Genomic DNA, 25,935 nt, shown 5'->3' with positions numbered 1-25,935 from the left:
AGCAATCATTAACTCAGCAAAGAAAACATATTCTACCAATTGAACCTCATGAGTGATCCCATGGACTTGAGTTCCAGAGTGGAGAGGGGAAAGATCACAGGCATTTGCAACTGTATTCTCTTTTCCCCTTAATGCAATAGGAAACAGTCTGCTAATAGAATAGTGAAAATCACAGTTAGACATAGACACATGTAAATCACAGCTAAATAGGAGGGGAAACAATACATTTGTGTCTTTGTACATGCGTAAACCTTTAAATATTATTCCAGATAAAAATCAATGAGGGCCCAACTACATTAGCTTCCTCCTCCGTGTGCATCTTAGCTTTCGGTGCCATTAAAGTCACCTACTAGCAAGAGGACTGGCAAGAGAACAGGCAGTGCCAACAATGCCATTCCCTGATACTGGTTCCCCAGCCAGGAAAGATTCCTACAACTCTATCATCTCCACGGGAACTGTGCTGGTTCTTTCACAGTCCCATCTTTACCTGAAGGAGCACAATGAAGTTCTGAACAACTCTGAGGTCAACTTTTAATTTGAGATGTCATGAAATTTAACCTACTGCACCTGTACTTCCTGGCAATATATAAAATGTATTTTTGTATACAGTCTTTGAAATTTCCAGATAAAATGAATTAAATATACCACTTAATACAAATCTGATTATACCAGAGAATTCAACAATGTACCCCTTTTAATCTTCCTATTAGAAAAAGCTTGGATGACTGCTCCACAACCAAAAACATAGAAAAATACATAAAACTTCTTTTTGAGCAAAACATTTAAAAACAAAAATCCGATAAATATCCTCATGCATAATTATTTCCGTTTTAGAAACATTTTACAGATATCAAATAAGTCCCTATTCAATCACACATATCTAAACCTCCCAAACCTCATTCTTTTTTCAACAAATGAATTTTACAAAATAACAGCATGAATTTTTTCAACTCAAGAGTAACAGAAAAAAATATATACCCACATGCACAAACACAGTTTAAAAAAAAAAAAAACCGGCTACTTCCTCCACTTGCTCTCTTTACTTCCTGCTCCGCCAGCGACTAGACTCCCTTCCTGGTTGCACAGAGGGCTGTTGTCTGGGATGGTGATCTGTAAGTTTTTTCCTCTTTAAATAAATACCACCCTTTTAATCATAAAAAAAAAATGAAACTGTAATGCAGTTATCCCCCACATATAATATTTTGGCTAGTGATGGCTACACAGTCTTTGTGTCATAGGCTACAATAACTAGCTTTCTTTAAATGTATAAGTCGGTCACCTAACAGGTTCCCCTCTTGGTAAGCAACAAATGACTGCACTTAATAGTTTGCACTGTCTTCACACCTTTAGAGTGCTCTTGTGTCTATAGAATTTATTTAATGTTGTTATACCACATATAAAAAGACATCTATATAGTTTTTTTTCTTTTTTTAATATTTATTTATTTGTTTGTTATGCATACAATATTCTGTCTGCATGCATGCTTGCAGGCCAGAAGAGGCACCAGCCCTCATTACAGAAGGTTGTGAGCCACCATGTGGTTGCCAGAAACTGAACTCAGGACCTTTGGAAGAGCAGGCAATGCTCTTAACCACTGAGCCATCTCTCCAGTCCCCTAGTTTCTTTTCTTTACAAACATTTTACACAATGTAAAAATTCAAAGTTTTTGTTTGTGACAGAGCTCATATTGCAATTCAGGCTGGTCATAAAACTGAAACAATCCTCTTGTCCTGGTTTCCAGGGTGCTGAGATTATAAGTGTCAATCACTACACCTGACTCAAAAAGGATTTTTTTTTTTCTGTGTTTTCAGTGGTACTGGGACTGAGTACAGGGCCTTGTGTATACTAACAATAATTTGAGACCATGAGGATATTTGTTTCCCCTCAAACTTTTCCTTTTCTTTTTGGACAGGGTCTCATTATGTAGTTCTAACTGGCCTGGAACTCACTTATGCAGACCAGTAGGTCTCATACTCACGGAGACTATCCTGGCTCTTTTCAGATGTTTTTTTGCCCATTGGTTTAGTATCTACTTGTGGGCTTTATCTACAAAATGTATTGCTATATGGAGCTGGGGTAGTGGCTCAAGGTGTAAAGTGTTTGATGTGCAAAACAGAGGATCTGAGTTAGGATCCCCAGAATCCACTGAAATGCCAGGCATAGTGAGGTACCTGTAACCACAGTGCTGGAGCAGTGATGTAATAAGAGCTTCCTGGAAGCTTGATGACCAGATAGCCTAGCCAAAATGGCAAATTCAAGTTTGTGGAGAACAATAGAGAAAACAGCTGATGTCAACTGCTACTGCCACACATGAATACACACACACATTTTTTAAAAACTTGAAATAAAATATCTGCTGTGGTGCTTGTTCCACTGGGGATTTTCTACTTCTCTGGTTCCCTCTACATTTAGCTAGTAACTAGAATTATGCATGACTTTGGTCATCATATTAGCTGGTATACTAAAGGCTTTTATGAAACAAACCATACAATAAGTGTTGTGCTCAAGAAGTAGAGGCAAGTAGATCTCTGTGTCTAAGGCCAGCCTGGTCCACTGAGAGGTCCAGGTCAGCCAAGGCTACATAGTGAGACCCTGTCTAGAGAGAGAAAGGAAAGGAGGGAGAGAGGGAGAGACAAAGAGGGAAACAACATTTCTAGTATGGAAAGTTCTTTGGCTGTTGCTTCTAGTCTTACACAGAAGCCAAAAGATTCTTGAGTACCCGGGTAGTGGTAGCACACACCTTTAACCCAACACTAAGGAGGCAGAGGCAGGTAGATCTCTGTGAGTTCGAGGCCAGCCTGATCCACATAGTGAGTTCGAGTGAGAGAGAGTTATCTTGATATTTGTGTTGACAAAGTGATGAGAAGGGAAAAGATCTTGGTGACTCTGACATTCCAGGCACTTTGGTCATGGTAAACACTCCCATGAACAACAGGCTGCCTTTGTCTCGCCTCCTCAGCATTCTTTATGAACTCCTCTTCCTCTATCAATCTCATATATGTGATATCTCTTGGGGTTCTGTTTTTCTCATTATAGACTTGTCATATTATACAGTTTGAGGAAATGCAATTAAATTGCTTCTAAACTATCCAGCAATAAATACACATACCCTTCTCAATTAAAAATGTCTCTAAAAAGATTAGAACCATCTTCAGGAGGAAGAGGCAGGAGTCTCTGAGTTCGAGACCAGCCAGGCATACAGAGTGAGTTCTAGGACAGCCAGGGATAGTGGAAAATCATGGCCTTGATTAAAACAAACAAACAAACAAAAAAAAGACCTTTCAAGGTTGTATGAAATTTAACATATTCTAAACAGAATCCACTCTTTCTCTCAACAACAACAACAAACAAAACAGAGTTTCTCCTTGTAGCATATGCTGGTGACCATTCTAGCCTACTCACAATCTTCACATGAAGTCACTATGAAATACTAAGTCTTCACCTGAATTCATGGTTCAGCGTATCAGCGCTTTCATCAAGCCCTTGCTCTCAAAAATTTCTAGTCCTAGTTCACAAAACACTAGAATTGTCTTTCTAAAACACTAGAGTGATGACAATACTTCTCTGCATGGAATCTCTAAATGCTTCATGGTGGTCAACAGAACAAAGCCCAAACTGTGAGAGGGGCTGTGATCTAGCACTCACCTGCACACCAAGCCTCACTGCCTGCCATTCCTCTACCTTCACTTTAAGCCTGAAATACCCAAGATGGCCCCACTGTCTCAAACAGGCAAATGTTTATACAAATAATACTCTTTTTGCTTCCACCTGGTCTAATCAGTCTCTCATGGTTCAGTGGGACAAGGCACCTTGCAGTCTTCCTGTGCAGGCTGCACACCTTAATGTAGCACCCACTCAACAGCAAGGAATCACCTTCTGCAAGGTCTGCCTGCTTTTCCAGACTTGATCTACCGACTACAGTCCCTCTTATTTTTAACCTTTAGTCTTGTTTTGCTTAAGCATGTCTCTTGCATGGATGTTGCCAGAATAAGATTTTAATGTCTCTGAGTATTTGGGCAGGTAGGGATTGCAACCACTACCAAGTTACATAATTGCAGTGACACATACGTCTAATTAACAGTTTAATGAAATTAACTTCATAAATTAAATAATAAAAGCAAGTTTCATTAAAATAAAATCCTGATCAGTGGAAATGGTTTGCCAAAGAAGCATAACCACCAGAGTTTGGCTACTCACCACCTATGCAAACGCTAAGCAGGTATAGCTGATTACTGCCTATAATTCTGTGTTTAAAAGGAAGCAACCCCACCCCCCACCCCAGCAAACTGCCTAGCCTAGCTTTGGGTTCAAGTGAGAAAGCCTAGGTCAATATAAATAATAGAGAGCAGCTGAGGAAGACACCTCCCATACACATGTGCATACACACGTACATCCCCACACACAATACTGTTTTCTTTCAACCTGATAAATAAAAATCCTGACCAACGTCTTTCGATCTGAGCAGTAGTCCCATGCTCTCAATCAGTTACCATAACAGAAGAGTACCTGCTTTCCAATACCAACCTTGACTTTTCTTTTTCCTCTAAGGATTGAAAGCAGAGCCTCATGCATTCTCGGCAGGCACACTGCTGGTGTGCGCCACTTCCAGATCCAGGTTTTTAAATCTATGCTTTGCTTACAGTCACAGCCAATCATTGTAGTATTATCATCATTTTTATCCAAGGCACTTTCTGACTGACTACTATCTACAAGGCACTGCAGTTGGTAGTGAGGTTGAGCTATCGGAAAGGATAAAGTAATACTATTCTTGAGCACAAAGGGTACATACAGCTCTTGGTTCTAACAATTTAAAAATTCACAGTAACAAAAATGTAGAATATCTTCTTGTTTCCTCCCTCTCCTTTTTTACTTTTCAGGAAGCCGGGTCTCTATGTAGCCAAAGTAGGCCTCAAGCTTTTGATCTTCCTGCGTTAGCCTCCTCAGTGCTAAGATTACAGATTATACCATCACAGCTGGCCTCTCTCAATTCTTTGGAAGATATAATTTATTCCCAAGAGAAACACCATTATATAAACATAAGAGAATGTTTACCATGTACTAGATATATACACATTAGTTCACTTAATACCCATAACAAATCTATCAAGCAGGGATTATCTCCTTTAATTAATAAACGAGAACAGTGGGGAATAGAGAATAAAGATCCAAAATAGCATGACCAGACAGAGTCAAGACTTGAACCCATGTCTTCCAATTGCTCCTCTGGAGAGACCCCAGTAAGCTAGTCTTATACACAGTCCTAGAGTATAACCTGAACTAACAGTAAAGACTATAGTTGCCATTTATAACATACCGTTAGTAACATTCTTTAAATCCCCATGGGGAAAAAGAGACAGACCGGTACAGAAAAAGGAATGGAACTGTGGACGGAAACAAGCACGAGGGTGGCCAGCTGACCCAGCAGTCTTAGAAGAATGACAGCAACAGTCACAGCTACAATGGCGGTCAATACTGCTACACTACAATGCTTACCAGGAACCTAGCACTATTCTGAGAGCTCCATATACTTCTTCATTTAATCTCACCACCACAAACTGGTTCTGAGTGGTTATCATGCCTGTTTTACAAATGGAGAAACCAGCATAAAGAGTTTAAGGTCTCCCAAAGCATGCACTAGTCACTGTCTGAACTGGAACCCAAACTCAGGCAGTGAAGCTCGAGTCACCCTCTTAATCACACAGTAAAAATGCCCAGAGAAGCACAAGAGCTGCACATTTCAACACAGGAGAAAACTGGAAAGATTCTAACAGTTTCGGCTGAACAGTGAGAAAAAGTGGTAGCTCCTGTGCACTTCTGCAAAGCTGAATCAGCATTTCCTAGTGAGTCTTGTTAAATCCCGAACAAGGTAAAGTAATTATGAAATCTGTTTTTGTGAAGTTTGTTTTCTCCCTCTAGTAGTTCAGGCTGGCTTCCAACTTACAATATTCCTGACTGCACCTCCTGAGTGCTGAGGTTACAGGCATGTATTGTCTGAAGACATTCAAAAGTAAAACAGATCCATATCTGTCTAAAGGAAATCTAATAAAAGAAAGGCTCTCTAGTGCTGTAAGATTAGCTATCTATCTAAAAGCATACATATAAAGATGGTTTTTGGCATGCACCTGAACTATAGCAGATTCTTTGATACTGAGCTTTTGTCAGATGATATTACCCCACTCTAGCCTCAGGACATAAATCTAAAAATATAGAAATGTCAGTTCCTACTCTCTTGCTCTGTCTTTTGTCTGTATCTTTCTAAAAAATGTATTTTCTACTATTATCTATTTATGTATACATGTGTACATCCATGAGGTCAGAAGGGCATCAGATCCCCTGGAGCTGCCTGATAAGGCTACTGGGAATCAAACTTATCTTGTGTAAGAACAGTGTGTGCTCTTAACCACTGAACCATCTCTCCAGCCCTGTCTGTACTTTCCTTAGACTCATTAGTGCAGAGTGGAGTGTCTTCATACATCAAAAATACTTCTATTTTCCCATAAAAATTATATTCCTCATCCCATGTAAGTATACTGTTAACATTTTCAAAGTCTTTCACTTTGTCTTTTTTTTTATTTGTTTATTATGTATACAATATTCTGTCTGTGTGTGTGCCTGAAGGCCAGAAGAGGGCGCCAGACCTCTTTACAGATGGTTGTGAGCCACCATGTGGTTGCTGGGAATTGAACTCAGGACCTTTGGAAGAGCAGGCAATGCTCTTAACCACTGAGCCATCTCTCCAGCCCCTCACTTTGTCTTTTTAAAGCTAAAATAATCATCTTTCCTTTGTTTTCTAATTATTTCTTTCAGGGAAACACTACTGTATTTTATACATCCATTGACAACAATAGAACATTCAATAAACTGTATTTCCCTTTTAGAGTAAAAAAAATGGTCTTAAAAACATTTACACATCAATTTGTTATTTTTATCATCCATAAAAACAGAATTGTGAGCAGTGGGTGTGTGTGGAAGAATATGCCAGAATATTAACACTCAAGAGACTCAGGCAGGAGACTTTTAGTTCAAGGTCAACCTGTCTCAAAAAACAAAATCAAGGCTAAAATGGTCAAGAGAAAGAAAGACAGGACAATCAAAATGAAAGAGAAGCAACAAAGCACATTGGCTTCCCACAAACTTACCGAAGTTTCCTTCCTTTGCTGGCTTTTCTATCTACTTTCTTTCGGATCTTGCTTCGTAGTTTCTGGATTGCAAGCCACTGCCTGGGAAATTCACAAGCCATGTTATGCAACATCACCCAAAGAAACAGCTATGAATATTGAAAAATTGTAATTTTTCTCACTAACAACCCTGCAGACAAAACAACAACAAAACAAAACAAACAAACAAACAAAAAAACCCACACCACCAACCAAATTCCTCAGGGCCAAAGTGACTTGGGGAGGATTTGTGCAATGGTAAAAAAACAAATGGCAGGTGGGAAATTCTACAACAAATCTGGTTAACAATGCTCCTCAGTATTTGGAGTTGCTGTGACAAGCACTCAATCTGTCAGTCTGCAGAAAAGTCCATAGAGTAGAAGCCACTTGAGTTTCCGCTGTTTTGGCTTGTGCACAGTCTCTAGATGCTGCAAGTGCTGGTTTATCTGAAAGCATCAATTCATTTTTAATTACATTATCATCACCCTCCTCTCTCTTTTAGTTTCCTGAGACAAAGTTTCTCTATGCAGTCCTGGTTCTCCTCGAATCTGCCTCTGTCTCCCAAGTGTTGAAGTTAAAGACACAACCATGTTAGCTTAATTTTCTAACTTTTATTTTCCCTTTCTAATACTCAGTATTTTTTATTTTCCTTTCTAATTAAAAATGTACACTTATTTATTTATCTAGATGTGTGTGCACTCACTTGTTCATGCCTACACATACTACAGCACATGTACAGAGGTCAGAGGACAACTCAGGGAGTCTCCTTCTACTTTGTGAATTTTGGGAACCAAACCTGGGTCATCTGCTCTTGATTATTCACTAATCTTATACTTGTTTGTATTTTCTACATATAATAATATTTATATTCTATCTATAATATTTAAGTGTGTGTTAATAAAAGGTAAAGACTCTTTTTCCCCCCTCCCTCAATATAATCTCTTTTATTTTTACTTTTTAAGACAGGCAGACTTGGTAGAATTTTTGGGATCGCTTATGTAAACTATCAGATCATCAGCAAACAGTAAAAGTTTGACACTGAACCTTATAGAAGAGAAAGTGGGAAGTACACTTGAATGCATTGGCACAGGTGACCACTTCCTAAATATAACCCCAGCAGCACAGACACTGAGAGAAACAATTAATATATGGGACCTCCTGAAACTGAAAAGCTTCTGTAAAGCAAAGGACACAGTCAATAAGACAAAACGACAGCCTACAGAACTGGAAAAGATCTTCACTAACCCCACATCAGACAGAGGTCAGATCTCCAAGATACACAAAGAACTCAAGAAATTGGTCACCAAAAGAACACACCCAATTAAAAAAAAACGGAGTACAGACCTAAACAGAGAACTCTCAACAGAGGAATCTAAAATGGCTGAAAGACACTTAAGGAAATGTTCAACATCCTTAGTCACCAGAGAAATGCAAATCAAAACAACTCTGAGATTCCATCTTTCACCTGTAAGAATGGCCAAGATCAAAAACACTGATGAAAACTTATGCTGGAGAGGTTGTGGGGAAAAGGGAACACTTCCGCATTGCTGGTGGGAATGCAAACTGGTACAACCCCTTTGGATGTCAGTGTGGTGATTTCTCAGAAAATTAGGAAACCTTCCTCAAGACCCAGTAATATTACTTTTGGGTATATATCCAAAGGATGCTCAATCATGTCACAAGGACATGTGCTCAACTGTGTTCATAGCAGCTTTGTTTGTCATAGCCAGAACCTAAAAACAACCTAAATGCCCTATGACCAAATAATGGATAAAGAAAATGTGTTACATTTACACAATGGAGTACTACACAGCAGAAAAAAATGACATCTTGAATTTTGCAGGAAAATGAATGGAGCTAGAAAAACATTATTTTGAGTGAGGTAACTCAGACACAGAAAGACAATTATCACATGTACTCACTCATAGGTGGTTTTTAAACATAAAGCAAAGAAAACCAACCTACAAACCACAATCCCAGAGAACTTAGACAACAATAAGGACGATAAGAGAGACTTCATAGATCTAATCTACATGGGAAGTAGAAAAAGGCAAGATCTTCTACGTAAATTGGGAACATGTAGAGCTCAATAAAAATCAATAAAAAAAAAAAGCTTTAAAAAAAAAAGGCAGACTAAGCTGACGTCAAATTCATAAAGGTCCACCTGCCTCTGTATCTTGGGTACTGGGATTAAAAAGGTGTGTGCCACAACCTGGACTGGTTGTAATTTTATTACCTCTTAAAAAATATTTATTTATTTATTTATTTATTTATTTATTGTGTATACAACATTCTGCCTCATTGTATGCCTGCATGCCAGAGGAGGGCACCAGATCTCAGTACAGATGACTGTGAGCCACCATGTGGTTGGTGGGAATTGAACTCAGGACCTCTGGAAGAGCAGCCAGTGCTCTTAACCTCTGAGCCATCTCTCCAGCACCCCCCCCCCATTATTACCTTTAAAAAAAATAAAAAAAAATACAAGAAACCTTATACAATAAATAATATTACTCTATATTCATCAGTCTCAAGCTCCCTAGAGTAACTCTTTTTTCACAGCTGGTTTATATGGATCAGGGTCCACATAGGATTTATGTATCTGGGAACTTATTTTTCAAATAAGGGATTTGAAACCAAGCTAGAAAGATCTCCACAAATTGCACCTGTGAACAAATGTTATCGGGAAATTACAGTAGCAGCTAGTCATTTTACCTGACTTACACAAGGAAAGCGCAACATGGGAGGGGGGGGGAATCTAGGGAAATCCAATTACTGTAATCTTAATATAATCTTAATTACCATAATCTATTTTATTGTAAAGTCAGATAAATGTACAATATAATCACCACTTAAATGCAATTTGCTCTATCACATTAACTATACGGAAAACACTCCTACAACATTCCAAAGATACAGGAAATATCAACAATATCCTATCCCAAAATTCAAATATGAAAATTCAAATACAAAATTCGAATTACTCCATCAACTAATTTTTCATTGCCTATTCAAAATGCTGCTCTGTCCAAAATCTCTTTTTGATATCTGCAGTTTTTGTTTCTTTTCATGCTCATGGTTATTTAAATGCACACCACTCACTAGGTAGCACTCTAAATGCCCTTTGTATTTTCAAAGCACAAGATGATGCATGGGAACAAGAGCCTTAGTAAAGATTGCGATGGATATAAACACAACCCCCACTAAGGGTGAAGAGCATAAGAAAGACTGGTAATTATTATAGGACCAGTCACTGCCTTGGAGGCTGAACTGAGAGTACCCAATGGGAGAAACTACTACATAAGCAGCATGAATGAACAGAAAACCATATATCTAACTTACCTTCCCATAGCCACCTGATCATTTGGATCCAAGGAGCTGGTCTTCCGCTCTATGAGTTCTCGAAGGAGCTAAGGAAAAAGGATAGCAACTGAGTTATTATCATCTCCTAGCAGCAACTGGCTTAAAAGAACACAGAAGGAATTCTGAAAGGCATAATGACCACTCTTAAGCTACAGTCAATAAGGGAGAATTTCCATTAGTCCTTCTATATTTATATAGTTTTCAAAGGTAGCTATCACAATAGTTAAGAGACATCCATTTGGATGACTTATGGTACTACAGTTTGTTTCAAATGAATCAATGAGTGAGCAACATTCCTCTTACTGCTTTTACAACCAGTTTTGCTTGTCTCATCAACAATGGATAATTTTTAAAAGGTCAGGTAGGAAGGGCTGTGGACGGAAAGGGAAATGCATCAGCTTCCAACCAGTGGGATAGTGGTGTAGAGTTAACTTCAGAACTATAACCCCAGGATTCAAAAAGTCTTCCCTGAGTGGAAGTCTTGACTGTCAATAATGAAGAGTGTGGACTTCACCCTCTTGCTTTATACAATTGTACTCTGCTATGCCAGTGATACCAACTGACCTAACCAGACAGGACACAAACACATACACATAGTCACCAAAGTCCGGAGGAACTAAGAAGTCATTTGTGTCTCCATCCTGCTGGGTTAACTCCATGGGGGTTCTAATGTTATTCACCCATTCTCCTCTTAATCCTGGTACTCCACTGCATCCAATAACAATCTCAATCTATACCTTCCACACACTTAGGAACCTGCATAGGACCTTAGAGCCCTCAGTGTAAAGGTGTGAAAACATTAAAAGACAACAATTTTAAGCTGCAACAATAAATTTGGTGTCATCTCTACTATAAGTTCTACAAGGAAAGAAATGAAAACAGAAATTAGGTTTCCAGACATCTCAGAGAAATCTAAAATAAACTCGTTCCTGCTAAACATCTATCAATAATACAGGTTTGTCTTTAAAATTTGTTTCTTCACAAAAACAAGCAATTATTTTGTAGGTAAGTCATACTTAGTAATTCAGATATTTCACCAAACTAAATAGCTGAAGCCTGTGCTAGGATGGAGAAGAAATAAATTCCTACGAAAGCAGTTTACTTTCTAATTCTCATCTGTGAACGTAAGCAGGCACTGAAGAAGTAAAATCTATAAAAATATCCACCTCCATAAGACACAGCTTTACTGCACAAAGGAAAGAATATCTCAATCGCAATTAAAAATCCTCCTGTGAAGTTTTCTCATTTGCTTATTTTGGGCATTATTACCACAGCAATTACGTTTAAAAATGCAGGGACCAGAGGCCACCGGTTTATTATCACTAGAAAACAGCAAGCTATTTCTCTACCCTGTTTATCTGATTGATTCCCAACATCTTTCTGGCAGTCAATCTATCAGTTTATCTCTCCTACTTCATCACAGTCACTTCTGGCAGCTAAATACAAGATCCAAATCCAGTGCTACACAGACACACGACATGGTAAACCTGTGTAACGCGGTTGCTGAGTAAACAGCTCTGCCCTAGGGCTCAGTGTAAATGGGCTCTGCTTCCTAGTCAATGTTCTGTGAGAAGCAAGGCTGGCGAATAGGTGAGGGGCGAGGTTAATAATAATAATAATTTTTTAATGAACAGAAAAGAATGAAATGACTGTATTTTACTGCCCTACCTTGTTCCAGCCACATAAGAGATTACAACCACTATTTCTGGTTTTCTTAATCACCTCTAATCCCTTGCGCCTGGACAGTCCTGGCCACTGGGGAGCAAGTGCTCATGGAAGGCTGCTCCAGCACAACAGAACTGCCTCATCTGGAGGAGAGCACCACACTCCTGCAAAGGCTAGAAACCAGAGTCGCACAACTGCAGAGGATCAGCAGCAACAGCCACTCAAGCACCAAGTTGGTACTGTGTTTGCTCACAAGTACTCTGTGTTCTACATACATTTTGGTATGCATCCTTATGACTTAAGAACTTCATACAACTCTTCTTAATCACTCTCAATGGAGAAGATGCAACTGATCCATCTGTCTGTCTAGCTGATTGGGTTTAAAATTTCAGAAGAAATAAAATGTCATCAGCATATTACCCATGGACAGTTATTAAGTAAGGTAATGCAGCACTAGTTTCTTTCCAGACATCCTAAGAGTAAGAAGTCATATCTTATTGTTGTCTGGATATGCATGTCCCTGATGACAAGCCATATGGGATGTCTTCCTGTACTTACTGGTTACTCATGTATCTCCATGGAGAAATGTCTTTTCAGATTCTTTATCCATTTTAAAGTTGATGGGGACTGGAGAGATGGTTTGGTGGTCAAGAGCACTGGCTCCTCTTCAGGAGGACCCAGGTCTAGTCCCCAGGACCCACTGTAGCTCACAACCATCTGTAACTCCAGTCTCAGAAGGATCCAATGCCTTCTTTTGGCCTCTAAGGATACGACATACACACAATGTACAGACATGACTGTAGGCAAAACACTCACTCACACACACAAAATCTTAAAACAAATGAAGCTGGGTTGTGTTGTTATCAAGGTGTAGGAGTTCTTAAACTCTGTGTACCATGTCCTTATAAGGGGAAGATCTTTCCATTTTCTTGATGGTATCATTTACATAAGTAAGTTAAGTTGTTAATTTTGATATAATCTATTTTTCCTCTGCTATTTGTACTTTTAATGTTATATATAGGAAATCATCATGTAGCTCAAAGTCATGAAGATTTACTCCTACAAGTTAATCTAAGAGTTTTCCAGTTTATAAGATCCATTTTGAGTTAACTCTGTGTGTGGTATATGATAGAAAGGCAGAGAGAGGTCCACCCTTACTCTTTCATTTAGTGGATGTCCTCTTGTTGAAAAGACTTCTCCAATGAACTTTCTTAGCATGCTGTCAAAAAGCCAAGTCATTTTTTAAAGAATTTGGGTTTAAGACCACATACTCCCAGGCTTTCTACATTTGTGACCTGAGTTACTCCCACTTCTCAGGCTTCCAAAGTCCATAGACACAGACCCTGAAGAAGGAAAATGCTAAAAAACTCAGCTGTTCTACCGGAGGGGAAGGATTCCTAACACCTTTCTCCCTGGTACACAGACATAGCCCAATTTCTGTGTGTTCAGACCCTCACCCAATGAGGTACAAAAGCAGAATAAAGGCCTGTAATTCCAGCAGAGGTAAAAACTGGAGAATAAAGAGATTTGGGTACCCTCCCTTACAGCAAATTCAAGGCAACCCTGAGCTGCACAGACTCTGTCTCAAAATAAATAAATAAATAACTCCCCCCTCACACACACAAAAAGAAAAACAACAACAACAACAACAAAAAACTATTTACTCTTTCTTCTGTTCACTTTCCCAAAAGAATTTTTCCTTGATCTGGCTCCTACTTTACTACCCCATTTTTACTTTGAGCTCCCTAGTCTTTTAAATTAACCCTAAAATCAGGTGTGATAATAGTGTATGCCTTTAATTCCGGCATTTGGAATTATTTGGAAGATAAAAGCAGGTGAATCTCTCTTGAGTTCAGGTTTACATAGGGAGTTACAGGACAGCTAAGGCTACAAAGTGAGGCCCTGTTTCGAAAAACATACATACATACATACGTCTAATTAACTGTAAAAGAAGTCACTTGTGATAATTTTTTAACAATATTTCTATTGCTTATTTTGGAATTTCACAAAATGCACCTCAATTGCACTTGCTTTTCATTCCTGCCAGGTCCACATCTTGAGGCTCATAAAAAATACATTTGCATATACTATAATTTTAAATATTTGGGAAGGAATTTCTGTGTGCACCTATAGTATAAGTTCAACATAAAATGATTCATTCCCCACAGGGTTTATGTTTCTCTAACTTCTTTCCACAGGATTCACTTACTCCTCAACTCTACCGCCTAAAATTTCTTCTTCCACTAATCTGATCAAACGAAAATTAGCTCCTTCCTAGGGCCTTTAGAACCATTAGTGATCTCTCCTTCTTCTGTATTCTTTAATAGGCCCTCACAGTAAGTGTTTCTGTTGTTTACAACATCTGCTATACTTAGCTACTGGCTTCTTGAGGGCAGGGAACATAGTATTTTTACATATATCCCTGCAAGAATCAAGAATGCCACTCATACATTATCATTCAATGCATTTTCCTGAGTCAAGTAGTAAGAAGTCACCTTAGAAACAGTACAAAAACTATTCAGTTTTTATAGGAAAACTACATTAGGAGAAAATAAAGACTAGAACAGAAGGAAATCAGAATGAGTGGATAAATTCCAAGAAACATCTTAATTCTGAAGTTAAGAATGATTTACCTTTGGTTACGTTACTAGGGCAGAGAATATACAGTCTAAAGCAGAGGTAAGAGGTAAGTCTGCCTAAGTCTCTCCCTGCCTAGGTCTTTTTTTTTTTTTTTTTTCCTGCCTAGGTCTTTAAGGACTCAGTTATCTTTTTGACTTTGACTCAGTTGTGCTGTACCTGGACTAAAATTTGGAAGGATGACAAGTTTAGAAGCCAAATGAAGTGGTACTGTTTTCAAAGGCCATAATATTTCACCATGCTTGGCCACTTGGCTTAAAATTTTTTAGTCAGAACAGAAAATCTTCCTATCAGAATCTATAAATTTCTTTAGACATAATATAGAGAGTTTTAATGTCTAATAATTTACTAGAAGTGTAAGAAAATCACAACCAGCATCAGACTCTGATGTAGGAACATAGCAATTTGAATGCTAGGGGACTTTTTGGCAATTTGCTTTTCATTCCTTCTTACTACATTAAAAACAATTTAATAGCATCAATCTACTCTTTCAAATCTTTGCTAAAAGTAACAAAGAGTGAAGGTGCTGTTGGTTAAGTTTTACAAAAGTCCCCATTGCAAACATTCTGGCCTCTTGGTCCCCAGATATATATTTTGTTAAGTATTTTTTAATCTGTTATAAAGGTGAGGGGTGTCCTTTGGGCTATAACTCAATTTCTGGACACTTTAGAAATATTTCTTTTAATAGTATCATATAATCTATCATTTGTGTTGAAAGAATAGAGCAGTCTCACCAAGCTGGAGGATTCACAGATAAGAAACTAGATGGAGAACTAATTTGTGTTCTGTAATTACGTTTCGTTAAGGACTAAAAGCCTAGCAGAAACAAACTCTCTTTTCACAGCCTAGCTTTCAGATGCCAATAATTCTTCAGCTCCACTAGAATCAATACTCTATTGACTCTGCCATCTTTTCAGTATCCCTCATCCTCTTCTCCAGTGCTCAACCTTCCTTATCAGGTAAATAATGATCCCATGGTTCCTCAGGACAACTTCTCCTGGTATACATACATCCTCTACTCTCCTATACGCTGTACCTTTGTTATACAGATCCATAACCCCTTACTAGGGATAGAATCTTAAAGTTCAAAAGTTTTAGAATTTTAGGAAGGAAACAAAACAAAGTGCATATAGCATAAATGCCTCAGCAAGCTGGGCAGCACCCCAAAGTCAAACACACATGTGTTCCTGGGTCTGAGTTACCTCACTCAATCTAATTCCTAATTCCACTTGAAATTTTCATGATTTCATTTTTCTTTAGAGCCGAATAGTATTCCATAGTGTACATGTACCACATTTTCATTATCCATTCATCAGTTGAAGGGCATTTATGTTGTTTCTGTTTCTTAGGCTATTGTGAAGAGAGCAGCAATGAACATGAATAGGATGCCACAGAGTGTGGTATAGCTGGGTCATATGATAGATTCCCACTCCCAGCTTCCCCACACACCACAGTCATACATAGGGTTCCTCTGTGTAACAGTCCTGGCTATCCTGGAATTCATTTTGTAGATCAGGCTGGTCTCAAACTCACAGAGATCTGCCTGCTTCTGCCTCCTGAGTGCACCACTGTTGCGGGAGCTCCTTCCTCTCTTTCAGCCAATAGCCGTTGGGTGTGGTCTCTCTCCCTTTAAAAAAAGCGGCCACTTCCCTCTCCTCTCTCTCTCTCTCTCTCTCTCTCTGGCTTTCAGCTCCGCTTCCGGCGACTAGGCTCCTTTCCTGATTGTGCAGAGGCTGTTGTCTGGGACGGTGATCTGTAAGTTTTCCCCTTTAAATAAATAACCATTCTATTAATCATAATTCCAAACTGGTGTGGGATTGTTTGTGACTTACGCCTTCACACCACCACCACCCAGTAATGTAGATTTACTTTTAATTTTTTGAAGGTTATTCACACTGATTTCGAGGGTGACTGTACCAATTTGCAATCACCAACAGTAATGAAAGAGTGGGATAAGTAAGATTATGGATTCAAAACCATTTCAAAAAGGTGCTGCACCATAGCAAGCTTGCCACATAAACACAGTTACCATTGGGAACTTTTTCATCCCAGAATTTCAGAGAAGGGATCCTGTATCTGTATTTCCTTGGCAAAACATCAACTACATTAAATCCCAGTGTCTGAACTCAACCAGTGCCACATGGCTACTGGAGAAACAGGCCTTTGTGCCTGTGCTCATTTACTAACTCGCTGACTCCTAATTCTAGGATCTTCTGAGACTGTTTTCCTAGTACCTCCCAACCTTGGAGATAAGACAGAACACTCAGATGAGAACTTAAATGTATGCTGATTGTTTTCTCATAAAAAGATGTTAAATACTATTTATGCAACTATCAAAATAATTGTTTTGTTAACTTATGTCATTGACAGAATGTATTATATTACTTTGTTTAATATTTTGTATTAAATTGGCCTTGGATAAATACCATTTGGTCATTGTATATAATCTGCCTCCTGAGTGCACCACTGGCTATTTTAATTTATTTACTATGTGTAGGTATGCACATATATGTGGGGTATGTGTGGGGGGAGATAACATGCATGCCACAATACACTTGTGCAGGACAGAGGAAAACATGCAGGAACTGGTTCTCTTCTTCTGCCATGTGGGTGCCAGGTTTTAAGACTTGGCAACAAGCACCTTTACTTGTGGAGACATCTTACTGGCTCTAAATTTGTGCACATGTGCACTCATACACACACACATACCATAACATACATGTTAGGTCAGAGGACAATGTGAAGTCAGTTCTCTCCTTCTACCTTTATATGGTATTCTCACATTTTGTTCTGCTGTGATTAACACTGATCAAAATCAAGTGTTAGCCTCAAACTCACAATCTTCCCACTGTACGCTTTAGAGTGCTGAAATTACAAGCACATGCCACTATTCACAATGCATAGGGTTTTCTCCTTTTTTTTTTTTTAATTACAGAAAACTCCAAACAGCCAAAAAGTAGACAACACCATCATCAATCTGAAGATTCCTCTTAAAATCTGGTTTCCAACAATGACTGCATTCTTGAAAATAAAGAATTAATTAATTATTAATTAAATACAGAGTCTTGCTATTTAGCCCTGACTAGTTTGCTATGTAGACCAGACTGGTCTTAAGCTCATAAAATCTGCCTGACTCTACCTCCTGAGTAGTGAGAATAAAGGCATACCTGGTATTTAGGTCAAAAAAATTTTTTTTGAGACAGGGTCTTCCTGTGTTCCCTAGGCTGCCCTTCAACTACTAGAGATTCACCTGCTTCTGATATCATGTATTAAATTATGGATTAAATGTATGCACCAACTCACCTAGCTCAAGTCATATTTTGAAAGAGGAGTTACGCAACTACACAAAATTAGAGAGAACCTCCCTCTTGTTAGGAAATCCTTGGCGGGGGGGGGGGGGGATTTCAGCAGATTAGCCTCTATAAATCCATCATCTGGCACAATAAATGTTAATAGAATGGCCAAAGCTTGCATTAAAATGATACATGTGAACCATCCAGTGTTCTCAAGTAGATTTTCAAATTTGTCCAATCAAAAGGTGGCATAATGTACTACAAAGAAAACCAAGCTGGGCCGGGTGGTGGTGCTGCACGCCTTTAATCCCAGCACTCAGGAGGCAGAGGCAGGTGGATCTCTGTGAATGTTAGGCCAGCCTGGTCTACAGAGTTCCAAGTCCGGCTCTAAAGCAGCAGAGAAACCGTCTTGAAAAATCAAGCTGGAATTAAGAACACTTGCATTTTAATGTTCTGATTCTATGTGAGGACTGATCTCCCCAGTCACTCCTTGGGGCTAATTATGTTCAAATTTAGATCTACAATGCACACACATTTTGGAAGATATTATTAACTTACCCTCTTCTTTGTTAGAGCATTCTCCCTTTGAGTTACTTTGAAGGAAGAATACATTAAACAAAACTTAGTACCAAGTCAATATGCCTATCTAAGCGAGGAGGTAATTTCTTATTTCTTGAGAAGTACTAAATTCTTCACCTGCACCTACAAAAATACTGCTAGGATCCTATATTTAATTTATATGCAGCCAGGATATATTGGTCTTATAACTACAAGTGGCAGTTCTGACCACACATTTGCCTAATAAACTTTCATGGTACCATTTATATTTAAGAAAGTTTCTCCCAACAGTTCGAAGCTAATCCTCCTTCTTTCCTGCCCAGTCCAATAATTTTTATTGCTTAAACTTTGTTCTATAGTTTTGCCATTAATGAAAGAAGCAGTGGTATGTAAGACATACATCTAATACTTTTTAAAACAAAGAACCGAAAGAAATAAAGGTGCTAGGTATGGTGATGTACTCCTTTAATCCCAGCACTTGGGAGGCTGAGGTAGAAGGATCTCTGTGAATTCAAGGCCAGCTTGGTCTCCATAAAGAATTCCAGGCATTCCAAGGCGAAGTAGTGAAGCCCTGATCCAGTCATATATACTTTCCCTTCATGCTGCAGTTTGGTGAGACTTCTGGACCTGGCATTTAATATTTGGCTTTGCTGAGTGTGTGGTGCCACAGGCCTGTAGTCATTGTACTTGGAAGGTAAAGGCAGTAGGACTGAGTGTTCAAAGCCAGCCTGGGCTACACAAGACTCCGAATCAAGAAAATAAAATTAAGTCAGTAAAAAGTACTTTTTGTCCTTCTGTTCTATAGCAGCCTCCATGATAATGCAAGCTAGTGACCAAAGGCTGGTGCTGATGCCATACTTGGCTCTCAATAATGACAATAATAATGACAGCATTATTAATGCTAAGGGTCTAAAGAGACAGTTTACAAGCTATCATCATGTTTTGCAAATAAAATTCTTACACACAGGACATAAAATAACCTTGTGATCGTTAGAATTTAATTAGACATTGCTAATTAGTGTTTTTAAAAAACATTATGACTATGTCCCCCAAAAACAAAATGGCAAGCTCTTTGTTTTACCTTCAGCCATATCAATTTTCAGATTTATTTTCATGTTCTGTGTGCAATAAATTTCATTAGCCTTTTAAGAGACACTATCCAGATCCCAAATACAAACATTTAAAAATAAAATTAAAAACAAAAGACTGTTCTTGTAAAAGGCATCTATTCTCCACTAATGTATTGGCAAGAGCAAGAAGAGATTCATATCAGATTTCCTAACATGTTAATAACCATTAGTTGGGCCACTGGGAAGTTGCATGCCAACAACAAGAGGACTGCACTACCATTAACTTCAACGATGGCCTGAGATGCCACATATTTTCATTTCCATTTAAATGCATACAATTAAAGCAACCACAGCAACTGTCCATATTAATCACTCACTAAGTTAAAGAAAAACCATCTTGTCAGACAACTTATCACTTCTCTACTTCTCAACCCGATCAACTTTTAATAGTTCATCAAATCAGTAATTACTTGCTTATGGAATTATCAAATATCTTGGATACAGAGGTCTAGCATGTAGCAAGGTCATTTTCTAGACATGTCCTAATGGTAAATAAAAGGAAAAATCCAACCCACCAAAATGATCACCAAAAAAGCAAATCCTGTTATGCCTTTCTCTAGATATCCCTGGCAAGATTCAAATTAACAAGACAAACCAGATCAAAACTAAAAAGAGCTGGAAGCAACATACAAAATTCTAATGAACCCTTAAGAATATGGATATTGATCTGGCAACATCTAAGTTCAACTAGGGCTTTCTGAACAAAATAACTCACAAGGTGACAAGAAACTAGTCTGAGGTCTAGGATATGAAAAGTCCAGTCACTTTATATAGCTATTGTTAAGGGCAATCACATTACAACACCAAATCTTACAAGGATCAAATAAAGATGTCTGTCAACCACACATCTACACCAGGAGGCTGGGATATAAGCAGTGCTCAGAGAATACTTGTGCCCAAATCATTTAAAATTCAGGCTTACCCAGAATAGCTGGGCAGTGGTGGCACATGCCTTTAATCACAGTATTCGAGAGGCAGGGCCAGGTGGATCTCTGTGAGTTCGCAGCCAGCCTGGTCTACAAGAGCTAGTTCCAGGACAGGCTCCAAAAGCTGCAGAGAAACCCTGTCTCAAAAAAACAAAACAAACAAACAAATAAAGAAACAAAAATCCCCCCCAAAAAAATTCGGGTTCATCAAGAAAAAACTACCCAGGACTTAAAAAAGCAAACAAAAGAAAAACTGTAAGTGGTGGTGATGTAGGTAGCACATTAAAAAAAAAAAAAAAAGTCATAAAGTAGCAGACGGAATCATGAAAATGAAAAAAGGGTACTGAAAACATTTTTGAATGACCATCTTTCATGTTCACATGATGTTTTGTGAAGTTGTCTTTAAGGATGAGCTCTGACAAGAGACAGACCAAATGCAAACCGGTTCCATTCCAAAGGAAATATGTACTGCTTTCCTGCAGAAGGGACTCAGCCTTTCACAAAGCCTTCACGCCAACTACACCACACCTTCCACATCCAGCTTCCATACAAACCAGTATCAAAACTATAAAACTAATTTTTTCATTAGAATTATTAAGTAACAGGAGTTCAATAAATCATTCGCCTTCTAAAGAAAAAAATTACTTTCTAACAACATAATATTTATTCCAGGTCTAAAAAAACAAAACATATTTATTTACAAACCGAAAACCGTAAAGCTGTAAATTTTTTATGGCTCAAGAATGAAATATTTAAGAAATAAAAGTACATCTAAAGAACAAAATTTAGTCTAGGCAGCCTAGAGATTGAGGCTAATATTGCCATTTGCTGTGTGCTGTGTGTGTGTGTGTGTGTGTGTGTGTGTTTCGGAGGTTACTTAACTTTTAAAACTCTTCTAAGTCTTTCAGCTCTAAAACTTCTAAGACAAGGAGCTGGCAAGATGGCTGAGGGCTGAAAGTGCTTGCTACCAAGTCCAACAATCTGAGCTCACACGTGCAAAGCTGTACTGCAGCCACCTATGTGTGTGCACACTCACTCACACATACAAACAGATAAATGAATTATAAAATAAAAGAATCTTTCAAATGGTATGATTAGGCCAGCAAGATGGCTCAGGAAGTAAAGGTATGTGCCACCAAGCCAAGTCTAATGATCTGAATTTGACCCCTGGGATCCATAGGGCAGGAGGAAAGATCTGACTCGGGTGAGTTGTCCTCTGGCCTCCACATATGGACCATGCATATACTTGCATAATACCCACATACAGACACAAAATAAATAAACAACTGCAATAAAATTGTAAACCACTGGTGAGGCTGAGGTAGGAGGACTGAGAGTTCCAGGCTGTCCAGACACAGTGAGGCTGTCTCAAAAGTAGAAAATTCAAGTCAGTGAAATGGCTCAGTGTTAGGTAAGGACACTTGTCAAATGTGACTACCTGAATTCTATCCCTAAGACGCACAAGGTGAAGAGAATTGACTCCTGCAAGTTGTCCACATACGTGCTGTAGCACACAAGCGCGCGCACACACGCACACGCACACACGCACATGCACACGCGCACACATGCACATGCACACTCACACACACACACACACACAAATATAATAAATTAGTATTGCAGTGGTTTTCCCAAAGGCTTGGACATTTAAGCACTTGATTTGGTGAGGTTTTAGGAGGTGTCGTATTGTTAGAGGAAGTACATCACTACAGTAGGTCTTTGAAAGCATACAGCCTTGCTGTGTTTACAGTTTGCTCTACTCCATGCTTGATATTAAGGATGTGAGAGCTCTTAGCTCCATGCTCCACCTGCCTGCCTGCTGACATGCCTTCCTTACATAAAGGAACCAGAAACTCAAATAAACACTTTCTTCCATAAGCTGCTTTCAGTGTTCTGTCATGACAATACAGAAAAATAATTAACACAAATATAACAAAGTAATTTTAAAAAGGAAAATAAATAAAATTAAGTTGGCATGGTGACACTTGCCTTCAATCCTAAAACTCAAGAGGCTGAGGAAAAAGGATCTCTGTGAGTTTCAGACCAGCCTGGCCTACATAGTGAGCTCAAGAGACCCGCCTCAGTCAGACAGACAGAAAGAAAGAAAAAAATTTATAATGCCACTTAGAGCCCCCATTTTTTGTGTATAAATATGCATGAGTGTATAAGTATGTGTGTGTGCATGTTTATACCTGTACCATTATTATTAAATAAAGTAGGCATGCTTTTAAAGATCAAGGGCCATTAAGAAACAAAGAGCGGAAATGAAAGTGGATGTGTGAGCAGGTGGGGAGGGGGGAGCTGACCCTAGACATCATTCTCAGTGGTTAGGGTATTCACACAGCCTCATAATACCTGAATTAACCAAGTAAGCCTTTAAAACCTTACAATGGAACATTAAAATTCAATGTGGCTATAATCTCTTCCTTACAAAACATGGTCCCAAAGAGTTTCGCCTCAAGTATGTTAAAAAGGGGTATGTGTGTGAGAAATGTATTATATTCACCATCTACCTCAACCACATGACCATATTTTAAAAAGACAAAAGAGAAAAAAAGAAAAGAAACTCACAAGCCTATTGTAACACATTGTACGTCTTCTGAATGTGACTCTTAGCTCAGGCTCACTACCCTGACAAATAAGGAAAGCACTTTATGAAGCCAATTTAATTGGGAGGTGACAGAAAACATACAGCCATTTTCTTTAGCCTTATCATTGAATTGGCTTCAGTTCCAATCTCTGGCAAATCCCACTCAACAGAAGAAATTAACCAGGTCAGCAGAACAGGTGCTACGCTGTGTCTGTCAAGGGCCTGGCATCACCACAATTACTTGCGCACAATGAAGCAGTAATCTTATAGATCATCTCTTCCACGCAGCATACTGGCGGGGGGGGGGGGGGGGGGAACTGAAGGGGGGAGACTGGGGGAGGAAAGGGGCAGTGAGTAGGAGAGGAATAAGAAGAAATGAGAAAAGGCAAGAAAAGAAAATGAATGTGCAGCTGCCTTGCAGCTCAGCAGATGTCAGGATGTGATGTACGAGGCTAGGATAAGCTGTCGTAGCCTGCTGCCAAAGAATGGTAAGTGATTAAAGCTTGCACAGTTCTAAGCAGCATATTTAGAATCTGTGGGGTTTCAAGACTTGCACCCGTGCCTCGCTGTGCCGCCAGATGTTGGCAACTGGTCCAGTTCCTACCGAGTGTGCAAGGATGGCAGCAGTTGGTACAGAAGCAAAGCAATCTGGAATGCTTCCGGAGACGCTGTACATTAACAAGTGTCACCCATCATTCACCTTTACAGAAGGCTGAAACAACTCCAATTTGCTGCCACTTCCCTCTTGGGAAACAGCCAAGATAAAGTTGTGCCTGGCAGCCCCATTTGTTTCACTCAGGTGTTTCAGCTGCCTTACTGACCTCTATTAGTTTAAGTTTTAATTTAGATTAACCTCAGCACCCCAATTAACCAGAAAGGGGAAAAGCTAAGATGTGACTAGTCATAACTCTGAAATCAGAATTTATTGAAGTTAAAATTATTAATTAGGATGAAGAACCAATCAAGTAATGCTATTCCTTAAACAGATCTTCAGAATTTAAATAGATAAATAAATAAAAATAAGGGAAAACAAAGAAATAAGGGGGAAATAATCTTCAAGACACCCCCCCCCGATCTTGCCAGTGGAACTGATTTCTTCCCAGCAATTTCAGTTTACCTTCTTTAGACTATTTAACTCACAATGCACTTTTATTCCAGCAATGTACACTTCAATTAATGAGGACTAGAACATTTTTTGATTCTTTCCCCTGATCTCACACAATTAGTTAGCATTCATATCCTATATCAAGCACATCTTTAGACTCTCCAGAATGTTACCTGTCCTTCTGACAAATGTGTTTGAGAACAGGAGAAAAGAAAAAGAATCAAGACCCCTGACTGAGGCAGTTGAGGCCAATACTCTCTCCTCAATATACTTTTCACATTCACTTATGGCAATAATTTTAATCAAATATTAAAAATGATGGGGCTGAGCTGGGTGGTGGCGGTGCATGCCTTTAATCCTAGTACTCAGGAGGCAGAGGCAGGTGGATCTTTGTGAGTTTGAGGTAAGGCTGGTCTACAGAGCAAGTTCCAGGAAAACCAAGGCTGTTACAAAGAGAAACCATGTCTTGGGGGGAGGGAGGGTGAATGGGGCTAGAGAGAGGGCTCAGGAAGGCAAGAGTACTTGCTGTTTTTGTAGCAAACTGGGGTTTGATTCCTAACACCCACATCAGATAGTTCAAAACCACCTGTAACTCTAGCTCCATGGAATTGGGGTCCAATACCCTTTTCTGGACACAGGTACTACATGTACACTGAATGCGCACAAATATACAAATAACATTTGAAATAAATAAGATTAAAATAAGTCTCTCTTTACATGGCAAGTGAGAGGCATTCCCAATATAGATTACCTGTTTTTGTTTTACTTATAATTTTCCTAAGAGGTTTCTTACTTCATATTCATATGCGAAGTAAATATATCAACAAATTGTTGCAAATTCTCTGGGAAAAACTAACTAAACATTTAATAGAGTAAAATCTTGTCTTGATAAACAATGGCTCAACAAAAACCAGACATCACTGGTGAGGCGTATCCTCAACTTTCCACTGGGCAAGGAAGCATATTTCATTAATAATATAGCTTATCAAGAGATTCAGGAATATAGAAAGTTACTGTAGTCCTTTAGAGTATCTCAAACATTTAGTTCATCTAAACAAGCACCAGTATTTACTAAAAAAGAGTATCTGGAAAGCAAATAATTTCAGAAAAATTGGAGAAACTCTTCTGAAGAGACACACAGCAGGTTGAGAGAATAGATGGCATACTCCTGTATCTCACTTGGCACACGGGAGGTAGAAGCAGAAAAACTGCAAATTCAAGGCTAACACAGTGAGAAGCTGTCTCAAAAAAGCCCGAACAAATAAACAAGAAGAAAATAAAAACTTGACAACTGGACCATATGTCAATTTTTACTGATTATCTCTTTTAAAATATTAGGTAGACAAATGGAAAAATTAACAGTAGATTACATTTTAATATACATTAAGCTTATTTAAATATACACAAAAATTACAATAAAGGGGCTGTTTGAAGTGGCTCAATGATTAACAGTATTTACTGTTCTTGGAAAGGATCTGGGGATAAATTCCCAGCACCCACACGGACCGTCTATG

The 25,935-nt window shown here is 38.7% G+C and overlaps 1 protein-coding gene across 1 annotated transcript in view; it reads right to left on the bottom strand.

Moving 5' to 3' along the window:
• The window catches only part of Aatf (apoptosis antagonizing transcription factor), a 108,188-nt gene that overhangs the window by 28,247 nt on the left and 54,006 nt on the right, over nt 1-25,935 (bottom strand). The window contains exons 9-10 of the mRNA XM_050119563.1: nt 10,497-10,564; nt 7,140-7,220 (exon numbers count right to left, since the gene is read on the bottom strand). Coding sequence (XP_049975520.1) covers nt 7,140-7,220; nt 10,497-10,564 — 149 coding nt within the window. The remainder of the gene's footprint in view (nt 1-7,139; nt 7,221-10,496; nt 10,565-25,935) is intronic.

Source organism: Alexandromys fortis, unplaced genomic scaffold (genome assembly GCF_014885135.2).
Source record: "Alexandromys fortis isolate MF-2015 unplaced genomic scaffold, M_Fortis_MF-2015_v1.1 scaffold_173, whole genome shotgun sequence".
Lineage (NCBI taxonomy): Eukaryota > Metazoa > Chordata > Mammalia > Rodentia > Cricetidae > Alexandromys > Alexandromys fortis.
The sequence above is the reverse complement of the archived record's forward strand: the minus strand, read 5'-3'. Positions and strand labels throughout refer to the sequence as shown.